General features: G+C 38.2%; 2 protein-coding genes across 3 annotated transcripts; one reads left to right on the forward strand and one right to left on the reverse strand.

Annotated features, from left to right (window-relative positions):
- Positions 1-285: 285 nt before the first annotated feature.
- csnk1db (casein kinase 1, delta b) lies at positions 286-10,292 on the reverse strand. Of its 2 annotated transcripts, XM_057358505.1 has the most exons (11): positions 9,817-10,292; positions 7,293-7,394; positions 5,941-6,051; positions 5,668-5,816; positions 5,199-5,427; positions 4,654-4,824; positions 4,383-4,531; positions 4,042-4,210; positions 3,801-3,943; positions 2,725-2,795; positions 286-1,761 (listed from the first exon to the last, which is right to left on the reverse strand). In XM_057358505.1, the coding sequence occupies exons 1-10, from the start codon at positions 9,890-9,892 to the stop codon at positions 2,763-2,765; spliced, it is 1,332 nt and encodes a 443-aa protein (XP_057214488.1). In that variant the 5' UTR covers positions 9,893-10,292; the 3' UTR covers positions 286-1,761; positions 2,725-2,762. The 2 variants fall into 2 exon arrangements, with proteins under 2 accessions (XP_057214488.1, XP_057214489.1); XM_057358506.1 differs by lacking the exon at positions 7,293-7,394 and having other exon boundaries at positions 9,817-10,289.
- Positions 10,293-13,127: 2,835 nt separating this feature from the next.
- c1qtnf1 (C1q and TNF related 1) lies at positions 13,128-21,691 on the forward strand. The gene is made up of 4 exons (XM_057359292.1): positions 13,128-13,304; positions 18,895-19,031; positions 19,156-19,253; positions 20,109-21,691. Exons 2-4 carry the CDS (start codon positions 18,895-18,897, stop codon positions 20,657-20,659), a joined length of 786 nt encoding a protein of 261 aa, XP_057215275.1. The 5' UTR covers positions 13,128-13,304; the 3' UTR covers positions 20,660-21,691.
- The last annotated feature ends 321 nt before the right edge of the window (positions 21,692-22,012 follow it).

The raw sequence follows: 22,012 nt of genomic DNA on the forward strand, positions 1-22,012 counted from the left end.
ACATGGATTGACGGGCTACTATACTGCCTGATGTATCAACCCCAGCGACATAAATTCAGAGCCCAATGGATTCAACAGAATTCTTTGTACATTTGTGAAAGGCAGGTATCTCCAACCCCTCTCCTGGTAGCTTGCCAGGAAAGGGTTGTAGATTACGGTTGAAAGTAAATAAGGTAAACTATTTTTAAAATGAAAAAGTATTTTAAAAACAACTTGTAAATAATTTAGGTAAACTAGCTATTTAACAGAACAAAACAAAAAAAAACTGATGCCAGCACAAGCAAATACAAGCAATTCATTTATTTACACTGTTTAAAATACACAAATACGGTGGTAATACAAATTATTACAGGACTGACAAATTGGCATGACTTCCACTAAAGTGTGTGGAGTCCAAAACAGCCATGGGCTGGAAAGAGAGAATCAGATGGAAAAAACTTTGCCCAGGCAGTTGCCAGTCTCCTCAACAGATGACGTGAAAGAAACAGTAGAGAGATGACCACACCAGCTATCAAGGTGCATTAGAAAAGCCACATCAGTGCTGGAATAATTCTTAGTAGAGGGTAATCACAGCTGAACTTCAAAAGTAAGACTTGATTTTTCATTCAGCCTTTGCAAAGACGATCTGTATCTCCAACAAACGCTTAATCACTTCCAAAATACCATCTAAGAAATCAGGACCCATGCAAGAATACTTGCATCTACGTTCTTAAGCTGAATACCAACCTTTTTAAAAGACATGTCTGACATGTACCAGTTCCGAACATGGTCTTCATACGAGAATCAAAACAGCAGAGTCAAAGTTCAAGTTTAGAATATACTGTATGAAACCCCCGATGTCTGGCACTTCATTTTAGTGGCTTTATGAAAGAGTGGAATAAAAAACTGGTGATAACTTGCAGACTCAAACCATCTGTGGCTATTTCATAGTCTTTCTATGGAGTTGCATGGAAACATTTACACAAATATTTTACAGTTATTTCACAGCTTAGAAACAGAAGACACACAATAATAGGGAAGGGAAATAATGGGCAATTTTGTACAGTTAGAGATCAATAAAGCAGACAAACTGGTGAGGTTCACAGGGTCCCTGCATTAGGACATGGAGTCAATTTGTTATGAACGATGTAGGCTGAGATTTGGCCCCGGCTCTGCCATGGAAAAGGAACCAGTGTGAGCTCACCAGTTACAAAGGGCTATTAAAATGTATAGTAAAAAATAAATACACAGAGTAAATAAAAAATTGAAAGTGAACCCAATACAGCACCACCAGACAGACTTGTCTGTTGGGCAGGTTAAAATACGAAAGAAAACCCAGTATACAAAGAAACAAAGACTTGTTTAAACCACATAGACGATACATAGCCTCAATAAAGAGGATCCCGAACCAGAAAAAGTTGTGCAGCTCTTGATGTATAGTTTGATACTGTGAAGGACGCAGGTGACACGGTGTGGTGTGGCTGGCTGATCCAGTCTCCGATTGATCAACCTAATTGATTTCGCAACAGGCCTTGGCTCTCATGTCCACGAGAACAATTATAAAGTGAAGTAAACAAAATATGAGAAAGGGAGAGAAAGAGAGAGAACCTAACCAGAGGTCAAGTTGGTTCTACACCGTTTTGGTTTCGTCAATAGAAGAGAGAGAGAATGACGGCCCTATCTATTAGCTGATGGCGGAGAGCTGTCAATCAGCCACGTGTAGTTAGGCTGTCCATCGTGCTCCATATTGCAAAGTGGAGGCGTCTAGGACATGGAGAAAATCTGTAACAACAACAGCATAAAAATAAATCCTACAAATAAATGTATAGTGACAAGAACAAAAGCTGTGCCTGACAGTAGCCAACCCCGTATCACGCCAAAGCGTGTTACAGACACGCCGGTCCACTGGAAAATGCATGTCAGTGTCACACTTTGACTCTTCTAGGCGTGAACATGACACGCATGTATGAAGGCTGAGTAACGCCAGCAGTACGGGGTGATTTTCTAATGTTTCTATAATTCTTGACGTGTCTTGGGTGACATGGAATTTTGCGGACGTTTATCACTTTGTGCGCACACTTTAGACGCATTTTAGCACGTAGCCCGACCTCACATCTACACCTAAACCTAACAATTTGTATATTATAATATAAAACACAACACATAATAGGCAGATATGGCAACAGATGCTATTTATAAAAAAAAAAGCAATTATTCAGAGCCCAAAGATCCCCTTCTCTGTCCGCCGTAAGACTGTTTCCGGTTGCGTAGTGCGTACAATTTCAAAAATTGCCAACGGAACGTCAGCTTCGATTGTGAAAGTGCAATGGCTCTCATGTGTCTCGCTGGTTGCGTCATTACGTTCGCTTACGTCATGAAACGCCATTGGCTGTCCTGCTCCGATTGCATCACTAAACTGGAGTGTTCACGCCTACGGCACTTGCGTGCGTTCCTGCAGCGCGGTCGTCGCCGGTGATTAAAACCTACCGTGTATGATATCGTACGGCTATAAAAGGTTTAGGGTAGGAGTGGGGCTAAGTGCTCTAAAATATCTATTATTTTATATAAAAGTCGTTTCAGTTTTAAAAGTGCAAAGAACTGAGTGTGTCATGTTCACGCCTAGAGGAGTCATTTTCAAGTGGACCGGCATGTTTTGGCATGATACCGGGTTGCAGTAGCAGACCATAGCAGGTAGTAAAGCAACTGGAAAAAGGTTTGAAACCTTTTTTAGCCAACAGAACTCACCTGGTGCGGCTGCCTTCACACAATGGCGTGACAAGCAACTACTTGCCGTGATGATCGAAGGGAATGCTATTCTGAAATAAAAAAACATTTCAGCTTTACAATCCTGCAAAATTCATTTATGCATTGACATTTTACCAACCCATAATCAAACCATGCCTACAGTATATAATACTGTCAGATTTTGCAGGTGAATTTTCCAAGAAATACTAAGGTAAGGTTGGGAGCTTCCTAGAAAAGCCCTTTCACTTACCTAATAATCAGATTTATTCGTGAGCCTAATATGACATTTTTTATGTATTAAGTCTCTTAATGTTACGATCGGGGTTCGTTTTTTTCTTATTTTTTCTCCTAGAAGATTTTCTCTTATCTTTCGATACCGGCATTAAAGGGATGTTCACCCAAAAATGACAATTCTGTCATCATTTACTCAACCTCAGGTGGTTTCAAACCTGTATAAATGTTCTGATGAACACAAAGAAAGATATTTGGAAGAATGTTAGAAATTTTCAGGTCTCTGACATCATTGACTGCCATAGTAGAAAAACAATTATTGTATATTTTTTGTTCTGTTGAACACAAAATGAAATATTTTGAAGAATTTAGGAAAACAAACAGTTCTGGAGCACCTTTGACTACCATTACATTTTTCCTACTATGGTAGCCAGTGATGTTCCAGAACTGAAAATTGCTAACATTCTTCCAAATATCTTTCTCTGTGTTCATTTATACAGGTTTGAAACCTTTACTGAGAGAGTAAATAATGACAGAATTTTCATTTTGGGGTGAACTATGCCTTTAAGACTCTGTAATGAAAGTGTGCTTAAAAAAACAATTCAGCCTGCCCAAAGACATTTGATAAAGCGGCACAGAGCAAATTGACACTATTTTTTCATCAAAATAAGCTCAATTATGCTACATATTTGTCTCTGTGCTTTGGTCTTTAGTCCACACTGAGATACACTTTTGATCAGTGAAAATACCTAGATTTACAAAAGGGCTTATAAAGGATTTGACTGGTCTGCATGGGACCCATGCATATGCAAAAGATGGAGGTGGTCATACAGGTCCGCACATACCTGTGATGTGGACATGCGGGAAGTGTCTTGCCGTCCCGTCAGGTCTGAGGATGACACGTTCACCGGAGCGCCGCGATGAAGCCGCATGCTGACTTTCCGCTCGCGCTCCATGCCAGTGACTGGTCTTGGGGAGGATGTGTTTGCTGTAAGATACAGCGAAAAGCAGTTGATGCTTTTTACCAGCATCCAAAAAGAGCAAAAGGTTTCATCAGATATGGACTGGGAAGCAAAATGTGCTTACCTGTGTGAGAGGTGGGCGTGAGTGGGGTGGGTGCAGCTCCATCCTGTGTGGGACGGGGTCTGCCTGAGGCTGCTGGGATTCCTCGAGCGGCAGGATTCCTGCTATGCCTCATCCGCTCATCCCTCTCTCTCCTCTCACGGTCTGCCTCCTCTGCTGTACGGTTGGCACCCTGAAAATAAAAACATGATTAAGAAATTAAAATCAGACTGCAGTAGGATCTGTAAGCAATTCCAAATAATCTACATTAAAATATGAAATACACAACAGCACAAGCATAAATGCTCCAAGCTAAATTAATAAATACCACCAATCATTAATTGTGTAAGAAGCTGTTAACTTACAAACTTAAGCATGTTCCAATCAAACACGTAGTCGTAGGAAAAGCCTTGTCTGTGGAACAGATTCCTGAAGAGCTGCCTCAGGTAAGAATAGTCTGGCTTGTCATCAAATCGCAGTGACCGACAGAAGTTGAGGTAAGTGGCAAATTCAGCTGCGGGGCAGATAAACATCCACATTACGATCTAGGTTTGACTGCTGAGACCTGCCAGGCACAGTTTCGAATACTTCTACAATGAAGAACTGCTAAAACAACACATCAAGGCTTGTACATACATGGGTAGCCCTTGCAGAGAACTTCAATGGGGGTGGACATTTTCTTCTCACTGATGCGCTCATACTTCTGTCTCTTGGTGGCGGCTTTTAGTCCCTGCCAGGGCAGCGAGCCCAAGTTGAAGTACATGAGCACATAACCGAGAGACTCCAGGTCATCACGCCGAGACTGCTCTGTAGAGACAAACACACACACACAATTATAAGAGCTTATTTGGAGCATGAAAAGAAACTAAGCTTCGTACTACAGTAGCAATTTATGAATAAGCAGTCATGTCAAAGCAGACTAAGAGGAAGAAAAAATGGTTTTAAAAATGTATAATCACTCCAGCACCACACACTGTTGTTATGAACAAATGTAAATAAATATTTATTATTCAAGTCTAATTATTGAACTAAATGTGATGGTTATGTGGTCACTAAGGACCAAAGCAGTATGTAGCATTAAGCGTTTTAAGCATTACTTTTCTTTTTTATATAATAGGCAGTATACAGCAAGTAGTAAGCTAGTGCTCCATTATCAACACAGTCTACATATGTGTTCTTACCAATGCCAAGATGTGTGTTGATGGAGGCATAGCGTGCAGTGCCCGTGAGATTCTTGTTCTCTCGATATGGAATGTGCTGGTGTGTCCGTGCGTCACGGTATTTCTTGGCCAGTCCGAAGTCAATGATGTAGACAAGGTTGCCTTTCTTCCCCAGGCCCATCAGAAAGTTATCAGGCTTCACATCTCTGTGAATGAAGTTCTTGGAGTGGATGTACTCGATGCGGCTTATCTACACAGTTGTGAAAAGACACTTTATAAGGAACTGACTCCAATGCAAAATAAGCCATTATCTATGGCAACAGAGCACATGAAAAATAAAAAGAACTATATTTTAAGCACTTTTCCCAACATTGTGCAAGGACACTGGTCACTTCACCTACATTTTAATTTAAAAGAACAACATGTTCCAAAAACTCCTATTTACTAAGACTTAAAATTTTATTTATGACCACAACACTTTAGATCGTACCATCTGATCAGCCAGCAGCAGGACTGTCTTCAGGCTGAACTTTCTGGAGCAGAAATTGAAAAGGTCCTCCAGACTGGGGCCAAGCAGCTCCATCACCATCACATTATAATCTCCTTCTGCACCACACCACTTTATGGTAGGGATGCCCACTGCAAGGAGAACCCACATACACAATCACACATGGTGCCATGTTGTAATCCAACAGAAATGTTAATTGATCATATTGATTTCTTAAGACCCAGACCCCTGATGTAAAAAAACTATTCTGGTTACCTCCACCCTGCATCATCTTGTAAATTTTGCTCTCGATGTGGAGCTGTGGGTGTTTCGTCTTCACACATTCCAGTTTGATGGCCACTTCCTCTCCAACAGAAATGTCCGTGCCTGGGGTAGAGCGAGACACAAACCAGTTAAAACACTGAAAGGATCAGATCGTACAAACTGACGCCAATGTAGATTATAATGAATAGACCATTAAATTCGGTGCACATATGACAAAGTTCCACTGGGGGTCACAGATGTTTTGGAGAAGTTTAATCAAGAAGTCTGTTATTTACAACCCTACATGTTGTTGAATGACATCCTTGGAAGAATTTTGATCACGAGTGGCTGTCAGGCTTAAAGATATTATATACATGGTTTTTAAAAAAAATCAAAAAACATGTTTTTTTCAATTATATTATCATGTTTTTATTGCGTTTTATTGTGTTAGTTAGCTGCATTTTTTGAGTTATTATGGCTTAAATCAAAACAAACCAACTGCAGTTTGATTGAAATTAATTGGAACGCGCAATAAAAAACATGATAAATATATAAGATTAATCAACGATTAATCGCATGCAAAATAAAAGTTTGTCAACACATAATATATGTCTGTGCACAATGCTAATTAATTTTGTATTTATAAAAACATACATGCATATATTTGAGACAAATATAAAATAAAAATTAATCAACAAAAATATGGTTCATATTAATAAATACAGGTAAATATGTCCAAAATATATATATAAATATATAATTATATTGCCAAGTATACACGTATGTGTTTACATGTGCTTATAGATACCAAATTAATATGTACAGTACACAGAAATTTTTATGTAATCACAAACTTTTATTCAGGATGCGGTTAATTGTTTGACAGCCCTAAAGGCTATACATCTTGGAGATCAGAACAGAGCTTTTCCTTTAAAAAAAATCCTGTCCTTTATCAGGGAAAAACAGCGTTCAGTCTGTACTTTACACTGTTACAAAAAGCTGTAGATTATGTTTTTATAGAACCTTTTTGTAATTTTTGAAGCTCAACAGCACCAGTCCCCATTAAGGACATAACAGAACTTTTACTACTTATTACTACCAATAGAATAATCAGAGGAAACATGCAAATAAGCAAATAATAGATTAGAAAAAAAAATTTGGTGGCAAGAAGGCAAATCTCATCTGTTCTTCCCAGCATAAATAGATAGGTATTGCATTTAGCTATCAAATGAACAGTCAGGGCGGTAAATAGTGCACGGATACAATCTCTGGCATGTTGCATAGTAACAATTCTCTTACAAAAATAATCATAAGTGTTACTACATTGTGTATAGCACAGATGGTAATCTATGTTGACCTATCACCATTCAGGACTGGGTCTGTCAGTTTTACAACTGTATGCTCCTGGCACGAGCTACTACCCGTGTTCGTCTGAACAGAAACTCCAAAACTTGTTCTGCAAGTTCCTAAGACATTGAAACACAAACAAAATAACACTTAAGGATGAGATTCACTTAAATTGCTAGCAAACAAACTCATCTTAAGTCGGGCATAAGCCCACAACTCAATCAGCAAACTGGAGACAGTCGACTCAAGGAAGAGAACAAACAGTCTTTTCTCTTTGATTACGTCTTGATCACAGGGGGACCACTCTTCCAACCCTGATGAAATAGTGAGTGAGCAGGTCGAAATCTTTCTCTGCCTATAAACAATGTAAATAACAGTTCTGCTTTATATTCATATCAGTTTAACCAATAGCACTGTTACAAGAAGCTCAAAAACTTTATAGATGGGCCATCTGTTATTTTGGTAATAACGTGAAAAGCCACTTCCAAAACACCCCATGTGCACAAAACTATGAAATAAAAATAAAAGTTAATACAGGAAAAGGTGAACAATATAATCTGACAGCTAATTAGATCTCTTCTTGTTGGTGCTAAAAGTTTACCAAGTTACAGATGGTGTACAAAAATAAACAAAGGACAGGCACGATAATGCCAAACCGAAACCTCCCAAACATGTGTTACATAAGGGGTGGCAAATAAAATACGAACCTGCGGATGAAAAGGCATTCCTTGGTAACTCGCACACCTGAGGCACCTCATGATGCCAAGTGACGCAAGCATGGGATTGGTCTAGGAATCCCAAAAAGGGATAGGTACTGCATTTAAGGTGACTATTGCATGATTTGTCAGGGAGGTAAACGATGTAACATCTCACCCAGGCTGACTGGTAGGAAAATCAGACCAGCTTACTCTGGCGGAGGATGATTAAAGTCAATTTGAGTACATGACTTATACACAATCACATTATAAAGCACTGTACACAAAAGTACCACCTTCAAAATATCAGTATTATTTAACGTCAGTATTGTTTGAAATTACGTTAATTATGGTCACATGCGTAAGAGGGGGTGCAGTTATGAAACACACGAGCAGATGGAGTTTACGATCTCACCACACCCGCCAAGCCCTGTTGACACACAAGAGATTGAAACAATTCGATCTCAGCCAGAAAGCTGTAGGATAAAGGGCTCTCCACAAATTAACACGAGGCCCTAACATCAGGGTGATCAAAGATCCCTTGTAAACACTGCAAACAGTGCTTGTCTATCAAAGCAGAGTAAGCCCATTGGATTTGAGCCTGATGAGGAGTTGAAGCTTGCTTCATTTAAATATTCTGTTGTTTCTTTCGATGTAAGAGGAACAATGTTTCTGAGGTCAGGGTGAAAAACACAGCCAAAAAAAGGACATTTGCGAAAGTTTGTACTGGATTCTGAATAGGAGAAACATTTGTCAACATTTACAACCACACACATTTTATTCAGACGATTTTAAGTAGACCGTAGATGAACGACAGTAGGTTTTAATCACCATTAAAAGCTACCCCAACTTAAACAGAGAGGAAAATATCTGTTAAACGAATAGAAGCTAACATAATGACCTAGTTTGGTTTCCCAACCCTGCATTGTCATACCCAACAATGGCTCTCTATTGTCATCGGTGTGATCTCTAAATGTCAGACATGGATAACCAAATAATCAAGAACATCCTCCTGTGTGAAACTGATGTGGAGGTGAAAGCAAAAAGTTCATCCACCAAGTAAATGCAAAGTTTTCTCTGGTTACTACTGGTGTAGCTCCATGACAACGGTCATCCATCAAAGCATCAATTCACCAAAATTCACAACCATGTGATCAGGAATATCATTGAATCAAACATGAAGATTAAACCACACACTAGGTGTTCTGTTAGCAGCCTCTGGATTTAACACCCTATTGACCGCATTAGCTTTGAGCATGTCAATCATTACAGCTTGGTGTGTCCATTCAAACTAAGCAAGCTGATTAAAAGTGCCAGGTTTAGCCTTTTGGGTGATTCATGTTTACACTGAAACCTGTAAGTACATGTATGGTTCATTAATACAGTAGCCCTGCAAAGGCTTGTTTGAATCCCACGTTGATGTTTCTCACAAAACAGGTTCAGTGCTGTCATTCGTTGAGTGATGTCACTCAACCTGAAGCAGCAAAAACTTTGATATCAAAAGAATTCATGTATTTTATGGTCATACGACATCATGTAGCGTTTCAAGTTATTTACAACAGAAGTAAGCCAGTATATGTGCCTGTCGGGACCTAAATGACAACTTTAAGTACCCAGGTATTTCAACAGACCATTTAGACAGAAATAGCGCTACGAGGGTCGCAAGACATTATATTTCACATAACGTTAAATGACAGAAGAACTGAGATATGGACATCATAAAACCACAATATCAGGAACTGAAACCACATTTACAGTTAACAGACATGAATCACAACGTATGAGCAGTATCATTCAACTGACAGCTTTATAGTAACATGGTGCAAGAGTTCAGATATACATTTACCCAAATAAATGTCTCCAAACGATCCACTTCCAATTTTTCTGCCCAGTCTGTATCTGTTCCCAACTCGTAGCTCCATCGTAGTTGTTTACTGGTTTCTCCGGAACAGGTCGCCCGACTCTATTTCAAATGTTTCTCTTAAACCCAAAAGGCTGTTAACCCTAAAATTTCGCTTTCACCTTGATAATACACGCCATTCAATTACTATAACCCTTTAAATCTTTATGCGACCCCAACCCCCCCCGAATCCCTGAGGAGAATTCGGATTCTTCCAACGGGAGCTCACTTTTCACCATTCCTTTTTAAATGCAGAAAAGCCTGAAATATCACAATATTGTGATCAGGCGAAAGCTTAGACTATGTAGATTATGCTCTCGGCGGTTTGATCATCGTTTTCCTCGCGTTTAAAGAAGATGGAGGTGGATTTTAACAAATGTCCCCCGTCGCAGCCGTGAAAAACGTAGCTGTCACAGGCCTGGCTAGAATCTCCTGTGGTGAACGCGAACGTAGCGCTGTGACGTCACTTCCCCTTGCAACGCCTCGCTCGCCACAGTCACGTGGGAGAAACGCCGAGGAGTTTCATTAGGTCAGTCTCGTTAACCGTATCGAGCATCGATTAATTTATTATATGTGTACGTACGTCCTAGATAGATCTTATTGATTGCAGTTTTTGGGTATAACAAAACACAGTTTAATCTTTTAATAACAATATAGACCAATTAAATTGTGCATTTTTTTTCTCCTGTTAAATCAGCACATTTTTGCGCAACGGATCGAAATTCGTAAAAAGCAACATTAAACGCTACGCTATATAACAATCGATAAGAGTTGTGGTAAGATGACATTTTGTACTCTCTCAAACATTTCCTGGCGTATAGACACGCCTACCAGATCGCTGATAGGTGGATGGTATTTTGATTGATTATACAGCATCCAGTCAGGATGGAGTCACGTGGCTGTTATGTTTTCCAGCAGATTGCGTAACAGTCGCAGCACGTGTTTTTCAATGCACCCTTCAAGTTGCTCAATGAGCCTTTCAAGAAAACTGGGGAAGCGGATTTTCTGCTTTTTTTAGTGTTATCCATACTGCATACTAATTTAAATACTTTTTTTGCAAATAATTACATGAAAAAATGTATGCCTGTAAAAAGAATCCAGTTTCACAAGTTCCCACAGGTAAGAACGATTGTTTGTGTAAATCGTTCGTAAAGTCGTTTTGACGTAAATTTTCGGATTCATGAAAATGCTCGTATTTTCAAAATGTTAGTTGGTACTAAAGAAATGTACACCTGCTCCCTACCACGCGTAAATGGTGCGTAAAATATTCAAAATGTTCTTTTAGACAAACTGATGACACTGCATTGATGTACTATGTATCATAATTATATTTCACGAGTTCCTTTGCCCTGTCTTTTTTCATTTTTACTCTTTAACTTTGGGTCAAACGCGGAGCTCGTAACTGTCCTTTTAATTTTTGCACAGCTGTCCAACCACAGTGGAGGAGAGGCGGGACAAACACTACATTGACCAACCATCATACACAACAATGGAGGAATTAATATAGCTCTATTCAGTAATATTATTTAAAACAAGACACTATAGTAACATGTAACTGTCATGGATCTTCCAAATCACAGCAACCAGAGCCATTGAGAGAGAGAGAGTTTTACCAACGGAAGTCCAAAACGCTGGAGTGTCACGTGATTCATGGAGCCTTCAGATAGATCCAGGAAGTTATGTTTTCTCTTTAAATGCTTTATTTCTTTAATTTTTTAACTTCATTAAATGGCTTTCGTCTTTAAATGGGTTAGAAGTTTACCTCAGTTGGTCTGTTTAGTCGCAGCTCCATGCGTTACTAGTAACTCCCTTGAACTATTGAGAGTCTCCATTGCTGTGAAAAAACTGTTCTATTGGAGTCAACGGAGTTGACGCGACTCTCTCTCTCAATGGCTCTGACAGCAACCAACGCGTCTCCGGAAAAACGCGCAGTGCTTCCAAGCGCTCTCAAGCGCAACCAGCTGGTCATTTTCAGAATAACACCAGGTATAATTTCAGCTGGCTAAAACGCTTTGGTGGACACAGTTTAATTTATTAAGTTATTGGTAAGCATATAGCCTATTGTGCATATATGCAAAAATGTTGCCAAACCAGAGAATGAAGTCCAGATGGTTCCAGCATTCCTAGATACGTAATTTCACATGATAGTTATAACATGTATACTTCAGCGTTGTTTTTTGTTTTTGTTTGTTTTAAACAAACTTATTGGAACTGTTTAACATAAATACAATTGTCTCTATTTCACTTTTTTATCAAATAAAGAAGCTGCCTCTTAGTTCTGATTTTTGGCGCTGCGCTGAAGAGTTTCGGGGCTACAATTCTTTGATTATGACGACATCTTGTGGTCATTTATATAAACAGCAGGAATTTCGATTTTAGTAATGAGAGCAAAAAAATATACATTTACAGAGGCTTTTATCTAAAGCGACTTTCAAACGAGAAAGCATTGCATATACTCTGTAAACACGTTTGTAATATTTCCTGGTGTGTTTTACCATGATAATAAATAAGGACAATGTGTTGCTCATCAGTGCTGAGAAGTGTATTTAAATAGTAACTTTTTATGCTCAGTGTCTTATGGAGATACAAGTACATACAACCCCTTATTTGTCTAAAATGCTTTATATACAATTTACAGTACTATCCCTCACGGTTTCCTTTGTTTACCATGCATATAATCTAATCATCATGTTTACTCAGTAACATTAACCAAAAGTCTAGATTCATGATAAATCAGGTGACATGGGAAAAACTCCTTGGAGGGAATCTAAACATGGAGATCTGTGTTCTGTTGGTCTGTTTACTTACAATGTTTGATCTCTGTTTCCCTTATTTGATTGAAAGCGGATTGTGAATGCTTTACAGGAAGTATAAAGGCAGGTTTTCTTATTTGTTTCACAACATTTTATGATAAAATTACACAGCCAGACAGTAATTTGCACACACTTTCTTATAATATTAAAACGCCTTAAGAGTTTTAAAGATGAAAAAGTGAAACATTCATTATTATAGTCCTTTGGTAAGCTTAATTGAACGGTTTGTGTTTCTAAAATGCTAATCTTGCTCTTTAAAAGATTCCCTAGAGCAGCCACTTAACATTTGTCAAACCGTCTGGGAAGTAGCTGCACACAATGCTTTGCTTTTATCTTTTCATACATCTTTCTCTCTATCAGTCTCTCCTACACTTTCCACAGTCTTGTGTATGCACTTTTGTTTTGATTTCATCCCTCCCTCTTGGATGCATCCGCGCTCCTCCTTCGGCTCTCCTCCCTTTCTGCACTTTTCCCTGGCTCCTCATGGCATGCTGAGTTTGGAGATGTTTTAAAAACATTGACAGACAGTAACATTTTCACAGAGACACATCGACAGAAGCATCCTCAGTGCAATAACAGAGAGCCGAGCGGACTCTCAGGTTTGGACCTGCGAGAATAAAGGTAGGACACATGAGCCGTACTGATGGAAATGTGGAGGCTGTTTTTGAAAGATATAGTCAGAAAGTTTTATAAAATGCCAAGAAAACTTAATGCCCACAACAGGGTTTGTATTTTACAAATTCCACTCTGAGAAATTGTTTTTCTGTTTTTTTGCTTACATAGGTTGTTGTTGTTGAGTCATTTGGATGAAGTTGTTGATACAGTACATCATTCATTCAGAGTTTATGGAAACTTCACTGTGTGAAGTGAAAAATGACAATATCCAAATCATAAGCGTTTGCAGACTATAATTTGTGCTTCTCTCTTGCATAAGCCTGCATAACAGCTGTGTAAAACCAATTCAGTGTTCTCCGGTCAGACCCGTGACTGTTTCTCAATGACATTTTCTTTGTTTTGATGGATGACAGCCATTTCAAAATAATTGTTAGGTCAAACAAGCCTGGGAATGTGCACATGAAAAATTTAACAGCAGGTGCAAGTTATCATATAAAATAACACCCTCATATGGTTTGAATCTCAATGTAATGAATACGACGAAAATGTCTCACCCTGTCCCTGTGGACCTCTATTAAATCATGGGCGATGTGGGATAGGCCTACTGGAGAAACTAATCTTAAGTTTTACTTTTGATTGTCCATGGAAAGATCTGCACTGCCAAAGGGTGCGGGATCAGAAACTAGGACAGGAATTCTTGAGGCGTGCCATCACAAAACCAAGTTCAAATTGCTTAATTTCCTACACAGTTAAAATAGGATTCTTTTCCAAACAAAATTATGAATGTTGTGCAATGCTGAGTTTTCTTGCATAAGGGTTTTACAGATTCTCATTATATCAGAATTGCCCATATGTACTATGATTTTTCTTTTTCTTTCTTTCTTTCTTTCTTTCTTTCTTTCTTTCTTTCTTTCTTTCTTTCTTTCTTTCTTTCTTCTTTTCTTTCTTTCTTTCTTTCTTTCTTTCTTTCTTTCTTTCTTTCTTTCTTTCTTTCTTTCAATCTCATTGAACATATTGTTTTTCTCATTTCATGTACAAACCCAGTAGTAAACGAGGTTGTTACAGACATAGTGTATTATGAGTGTCAGGGGGTGAACGTAGACTTCAAAGTGACCACACAGACTGTCCTGTTATGCCCAAACCAGCATTAACTCCAGCTGTGTTTTCTATTTACATTTACAGCTAAAATTAAAATATTTATTTACATAAAACCTACTTTTTTATGATTGGTTTAAAAAGGTAAGCAGTGAATAATATATTCTGCATGCACTGTAAAAAACAGAATTATAAAATTGCTCACAGATTTTCATGTATTTTTGAAATACGGCAAAAAAAAAGACAAATTACAGAAAAAGACTGCAAATATACATGACAACACATGGGAAAACATGTAATTTTAAGTGAAAAAATATTATTTTTACAGTGTTGTATTTAATAAGAAGGAAGGATGAATTGCTTTCTGAAATCCCATCGCATTCGTTGCTGTATCTTTGTTTTGTCTGTTTGGATACACTGTCAGATCACATTTGAAGTATGCATTTTTACATTAATTTCTCTATTTCCAAATTAAAAAATCACAAATTTTCTCTACTTTTGAATACATTTCTGAGCTGTCTTCCACCTTTATCTAATATCTTAGATAATTTACTATCTGACTGAATAATCTGAATAATACTGTATCTTAGATTATTTCATATCTGACTGAATAATCAAAAGGTGAAATCTTTATTTGGTACGTATACATCCAGGTAAGAGAAGAGTAAAGACTTGTTGGTACAAGTACATGGTGTTAGTTAATACGATGTTTTCAAACCGTTCACCCCTAGCAATTGTGTGCACTTTAAGAGGAGAGGGGTTTCACAATTCAGTACGATTGGAGAGGCTGTAGGCTTTCAAAACAGGCAAACCCGAGTCTATTATTCCCTCAGAAAAAGTGTGGAAAACTTTAAGGTGTTTCTATGAAACCCTCTGAGACCAACTATGTTTCTAGAGCTTATGCATCCGAGTGTGCAGTACTTGAGGAACTCATTTGAAGTTCAGCGAGCAAAGCAGATTGCTGCTTTAATAAATTGGCTGTTTGTTTACACTGCAGATACAGTAGATGTTCTTGGCCGTGTCCTTCAAAATCGCTGTCATTCCCTGAAGTTCATCCAACTTCCTCTGAAACATTTCTATCACAAAAAGTTGGCAGGATTGGAATAAAAGCAGGTCTAGCATGCACTACAGAAGTGCACATGTAGTTTGTCTGTAGCCTTTAAAATAGCACATCAGGCATATGTGGGCTTTGACAGTGCATGACTAGTGACAGAAGAGCTAAATATTTAGTTATGGTTGAAAGTAGGTCACGTTTGGTCGCAAGCCGAAAACCAAGGAATGGAAGCTGTGCATCATTTCTGTAGGCAGCTTTATTTAACACAGAGATGAACTGTTTATCTTCAGTCACTGATCTCAGACAGCAGAATTTAGAAAAGCATCACGTTCATCTTCAACTTACAGGTGAACCGAACACCAGAGTGAAAAGAAAAAGAACTGGCTGACCTCTTTCACTAGATTTAGCAGGATCATGGCCACATACACAAGGCCACATACTTGTGTTTCCAGTTACCAAACCTACTAAAGCCACACCTCACGGATCAGACATGCCACAGCATGCCTTCAGAATTGTGGAGGGACAAACACAAAGTATAGTTAGTAGCTCTGTTATGATAACAGTGAATATTTGTCGTGAAATTGAATGGCCGATATGGCAGCCTTGACTGGGCAAAACTGAGCAGTTTTAAAAGAATAGTTCACCCATAAATTAAATTTCTGGTATTATTTATTCACCCTCATGTCTTTCAAAACCTGTGTTTGACTCTTTCTTCAGTGGAACCCAAAAGAAGATGTTTTGAGAAATGTGCCAGTAGTTTTGTGTCCATACAATGGAAGTCGATAGGGGTCAGTGTTGTTTGGTTACCAACGTTCTTCAAAATATGTGCAGAAGAAATAAACTCATACAGGTTTGGAATGACATGAGGCTGAATAAATGATCAAAGAATTTTCATTATTGGGTGAACTTTCCCTTTAATGGTCATCTGGTTACTGCTTGACAGATGACAGATCAAAGCAGCCGAGGGTTAGGAGCTCTTAGATATTGCAAAAAAATGGGACGTTTATGATTTGGAGCGTGGTGTTCCCTGGAGCAGAGGGGAGCAAAAACACTCCGCTTATGTAATCCGTGCTAAAAAAGGTCAGTCCAGATGTTGTCGGAGTCAGAAATACTGGCTTTGAGCGAAATGAGCACTCTACGATGTTCTGTACGTGTAAACATAACCTTCATGACACCAGCATCCGCAGGAAGGAGAGATTCTCATGCCAGAATATCAGATGTGGGACTGTAAACATAGCTGAGTGGTAAAAGACAATAATCAAAGAAACAGCAGCAGAGACAGAAAGTGAAAAAATCTAAAACAAACATTATTTTGGTCAGTGACTTAATAAAAAAAAAACAGTACACACACAATATATACAGTATATATATATATATATATATATATATACACAGGCAAATATAAATCTATGCTTGTATAAATAGCATCAAAACCTAAACAGCATTCATTCTTTATACTCCGTATCATGGCATCTGCCTTAAAGGTCCAGTGTATGAAATTTAGCGGCATCTAGTGGTAAGGTTGCAAATTGTAACCAACGGCTCACTTCACCCCTCCCTTTCGAAGCACTAGCTGACACAGAACTAAGATGTCGTTGCGTTTTCACTTCTTTGCCGAAGTTTGTCCGTTTAGGGCTACTGTAGAAACAACATGGCGATTCCCGTGTAAGGGGACCCGCGGTGTATGCAGACAGCTCATTCTAAGGTAATAAAAACATAACGCTTCATTATATAAGGTCTTTATACACCTTTGAAGACATAGTTCTGTATATTATATTGCATTTCTGTCAATAGATCCTCCAAAAAATGACACACAGAACTTTTAAAACACCATAAAGTGACTTATATACACAAACACATGCAGCATGATAGTGGGGTTCTGTCCGATGACCTACAGGTATTAAGAGATAATAAATGCACAACCTCAAAGCTCTGTGCTGAAACTGATTTGTAATCTGATTTCCTCCGTTTTCCATCACAGTGACACAAACAGAACAAAACAGAAAAGCTTATTCAACTGAGAATTCCATGCAGTCTGTGCCTTTAAATATTTAATGATATGTTTGGATTTTGTATAGTACACATCCTCCATGTTGACTGAAAGGGCTGATGGCTGGGTGTGGGGGGGACAGACAATAGCATAAGTGATCATAAACAGTACTCAGATCATATACTAAAACACTCTCTGGCCTAGACAGAACACTAAATTAAAATGTCAGCAGACAAGTATTTAACAAGCTGTCATTATTTGATATGTCAGTTACCATGGAAACTGCATAACTGTGAAACACTGAGGAATTGTGTCCATTACTGTGAATCGGTGTTGGTTGTATAATTGTTAGATTCAGATTGGGGTCAAAAAGTCTCATAGAACTACTGAAAAAACTTTTTTAGTTTTTTGCAAATTTATAATTTACTTAATCTTGTGTGATTCATAGAAAGTAATGAAATCTGAATCTTTTTTCTTTTTACATTTGAAAAAATGTGCAAAAATGACAGGTCTTTCAGTTCTAAACTGAATTTGAACCCAATGTGGTAAACCACAAGACTTTAACCTAAAATCCTGCCATAAAAAAACTCATGTGGACATTTTAATGCCAGGCCATGGTGGTAAATTGTAAATAGCTGTTTTATAGTTTTTGGATAGTGATTACATTTATTGTGGACAAACTGTTTTTGTAAAATAATGTTAATGGTCACAGTATTTGTAAAGTGTGTATATATATATGGATATATTTCGCCTCTCTCTACATTAGGCTTTTGGAACTCAAGCTGAACATTGTTTATACGGGTCGCCAGGTGTTCTGGACCTCTTAGCATTTTTTTGCAGCTACTTCACAAAATATTTGGACTTTTATTCCAACATGCTCTCAAGCACAGTTTCTTTTTTATACAGTAGTTTCAGCAGTGTTTAGACCGTGATGCCAAATGTTATGTTATGCCAAAGGTTTTAATGCAGATGTCATATTTGTTTGTTTTGTTTCCATATCCAAAACTCCAAAACGATTGCTAACCGGTTAAAATCAAAAATAGGATGTTTTATCCTCACAGTGAAAAATTGAGACAGCAGTGACCTTGAATGACTCTCTTAAGCTGAAGTCTGAATTTTTGGCATACGTTTTTCTTAAGTAAATGTCATACTTTTTGGTTATAGTTTCTGTCCCGTGGCTTGGAAAAGTCACGGTTCCCAAGAAAGAAAAAGCAGAGAGGTTCAGTTTAATCTAAATATCAAATCAGATGTCAATTTTAAAATTGGATGACATTTAGAGACATCTCATCACTGGTTACATAATTTTTTAGACTATGTTTAGAAATCTTACAACTAATGTCACACTGGCAGTCAGAACCTTTACCACCTGATCCAAGTTGAATACTAAACTGATCCTAGTTCAGCAGATACATAAAGCTCAGTAATGTATTATAATTATGTCATGACATTTATCTCAGATGCCTTTGACATGTCTGGTTCTGCTGGTGGTCGTGTTTGCAAAATGTACTGAGCCATACATAACCCAAAACCCAGATGTGGACACGTATGAGCCAAGAGATTATCAAAGAGCCACAGAATACTACAGAGATGGCAGGTACTTTTCTGATTAAAAACCTCTTCAATCCATTAATCAATCTATCCATCCATAATGTCTTCACATTCGTCTTTTTTGGGCAATTTGTAAATTAGTAACATTTTCTTTTGCACTTTGACATCAGTGGAACTGAATGCAAGCGATGCTGTGATCCCGCAGAGGACCTTCCTCAAAACCCACAGTACAAGGTTGTGCCACAGATAAACATCACCATCCTTAAAGGTGCAAAATCTACATACAATACTACACACAGCTAAGATGTTATGCCGATACTACATATATGATACTAAGTCATGTTCTTCTATTTCAAGAATGCAAACTAATATGTTAAAGGGATAGTTCACCCAAAAGTGAAAATTCTGTCATCATTTACTCACCCTCTTGACATTTCAAACCTGTATGACTTTCTTTCTTCTGCAGCTAGCACACAAAAGAAGATATTTTGAAGAATGTTGGCAACTGAACAATGCCGATACCCATTGACTTCTATTGTATAGACACAAAAACAATGCAAGTCAACGGGAACCGCCGTTGTTCGGTTACTGACATTCTTCGAAATATCTTCTGTTTGGGTTACAAGAGGGTGAGTAAATGCTGACAGAATTTTCATTTTTGAGTGAACTATCACTTACACAACTATAACTTACATAACCTTTCTTACTCTGTTGGCTCTCTTTGACTGTGTAATGATTTAGATCCATGTCAGCCCGTAGTTGAATCGCTCTCTGTCTGTGAATGATATAGGTCAGGCCTATCACATGCGGTTTCTGTGAGCTGGAAAACATTGACCTCTGTGACCAAACCGCCGCTGAAATGGTTTTATGAAACAAACATCAAAAGAAAAATGGCTTTCAGATTAGCGCCATCTTTTATAAATCAGAGCAATTACAGAAGACAAACAAAACAATTACATGTCATTTGAACTTCATAATTTTTAATTATTTGGTGTTTAATAAAAGATTCAGAAAAGTGGGACGATAAATCCGAAATAAAAAATGTAAGGCCTTTAAATGATGCTAGTGAAGCACGAATGAATCCTGTCTACTATATAATTCTGATAAATTCCTTCCCCTATAGGGGAAAAGGGAGACACTGGACTGAGGGGGCCTTATGGGAAATCAGGCAGGACAGGGCAAACCGGTCCGCGAGGGTCCATTGGCACGAAGGGCACAAAGGGCAGCATTGGTTCCTCCGGTGAACCATGCAAGTCCTACTACGCTGCCTTTTCCGTGGGCCGTAAGAAAGCCCTGCACAGCAGCGAATACTATCAGACCCTGATCTTCGACACAGAATTCGTCAACCTGTACGGCCATTTCAACATGTTCACAGGGAAATTCTTCTGCTACGTTCCAGGCATCTATTTCTTTAGTCTAAACGCTCACACCTGGAACCAGAAGGAGACGTACTTGCACGTGATGAAGAACGAGCAGGAGATGGCCATCCTGTACGCTCAACCCAGCGATCGCTCCATCATGCAGAGCCAGAGCCTCATGCTGGAGCTGGAGAGAGACGACCAGGTGTGGGTTCGACTCTTCAAGGGCGAGCGAGAAAACGCAGTGTTCAGCGATGATTTTGACACCTACATGACGTTTAATGGTCACCTTATCAAAGCCAAGTCTGAAGGCTGATCCAAGCAAAAGATACGGACAGTAAACTTGTAAAATCCATGGACAGCAAATATTTCTATAGTGGTGCCTATTGAGTCTTTTTTGTATTTGTTTTGTAATGAATTTTTACAATGTACCTGATGAGAGACCTTGATCTTCATGATGCAGTTTGGGAGTCCTGTGTGTTTGACCACCTACAACTCTGATACGTAAAGTGGTGCTATACAAAAACAATTGTATTTACAATTGTAAAACAATCAATTTATTTAAAGCATTTATTACTTGAAGTAAGTGATGCATAATATCTGGTAACAATTCAATGTTAAGGTGGCCCTTTAATGTGTATGTGGTGCAAAAAATAAGAATTAATATGATTTTTGATTAATTCAATACATTTTGTGAAATTTCAGATTGACATCTGGATGCTGAAGTAACAAAAGGAGTTTAACACTGTGATTTGGGTCAAATATTTGAGTAAATAAATAATGCTATACAGGTACTTATATGAGACAAGGGTCTGTACTCGGACACGAGCCATGCTTTCCATCAAATAACTTTGGGAACTAAAATTGTGATGTACCAATGGTGCATCTGAATACGTCTGTATTAAATGTTACATTTGTGTATTGTATTGAATCCAGTGAGTCATATCGGTGTAAACGCAACGAAACTATAATGGTGACAGAAATGAATATCTTTAAAAAATGTAACTATAATTGTATTTATGCTACATCCAATCTGTATTTCATTTGGAAAAACACACTCTCTGCCTTGAACACAGAGTCATGAACTGGATAGTTAACTCTTAAACAGTTTAAAATCTTAAACGTTGGTTTCTCAGGCCTCTGTGACTGACAAAACGGCTTTAGAAAGCAAACATTTGTTTTTATTGTTGTAGCAGTTGTAAATGTTCTTTTTCTGTTCATTGCCATTTGAGGCAATTAACTATTTCCCCATAAAGTCATTATAGCGCCCACATGGGTCTTCACCAAGCAGTATAATGTATAAATGAAGAAGACGCTCATATCCAATAAAAGTAAAGTAAATCTTTAATCCATTTGTGTATTTGTCTGATGGCTTGTGCCATAATTTCCACTGGCTTACTTGGCTACAAACACTCGATGCAGAGGAAAGTGCTGGGTTAGTTGCTGGTGCTGCTTCTATAGGCCTACATCAACGATAAGGACACAAACATAAAAAAAATTCTGATATGGGTGATTTAAGGTATCTGTTAAAATGTCTAAAAAGGCAATACACGCCCTTGATATGCCTGTAGAAACACTTTGTCGCCCTCTTGTGGTAAAACATTACTAGTGTCTGCAGGTTTAGATGAACTCTGGATTACAGTACAAAAGCGACACATCCCAAATCTAT

This window comes from Triplophysa rosa, linkage group LG18 (genome assembly GCF_024868665.1).
Source record: "Triplophysa rosa linkage group LG18, Trosa_1v2, whole genome shotgun sequence".
Taxonomy (NCBI): Eukaryota; Metazoa; Chordata; class Actinopteri; order Cypriniformes; family Nemacheilidae; genus Triplophysa; species Triplophysa rosa.

What these genes read in the sequence shown, in the direction of transcription:
- csnk1db (XM_057358505.1), bottom strand. Translation starts at nt 9,892, where the DNA reads ATGGAGCTACGAGTTGGGAACAGATACAGACTGGGCAGAAAAATTGGA. An exon ending in GTTTGGAGACATTTATTTGG is followed by an intron (nt 7,395 to 9,816) that starts GTAAATGTATAT and finishes TCAATGTCTTAG; the next exon opens with GAACTTGCAGAACAAGTTTT. An exon ending in GACAGACCCAGTCCTGAATG is followed by an intron (nt 6,052 to 7,292) that starts GTGATAGGTCAA and finishes GCTCTACCCCAG; the next exon opens with GCACGGACATTTCTGTTGGA.
- c1qtnf1 (XM_057359292.1), top strand. Translation starts at nt 18,895, where the DNA reads ATGCCTTTGACATGTCTGGTTCTGCTGGTGGTCGTGTTTGCAAAATGT. An exon ending in GAATACTACAGAGATGGCAG is followed by an intron (nt 19,032 to 19,155) that starts GTACTTTTCTGA and finishes CTTTGACATCAG; the next exon opens with TGGAACTGAATGCAAGCGAT. An exon ending in AAACATCACCATCCTTAAAG is followed by an intron (nt 19,254 to 20,108) that starts GTGCAAAATCTA and finishes CTTCCCCTATAG; the next exon opens with GGGAAAAGGGAGACACTGGA.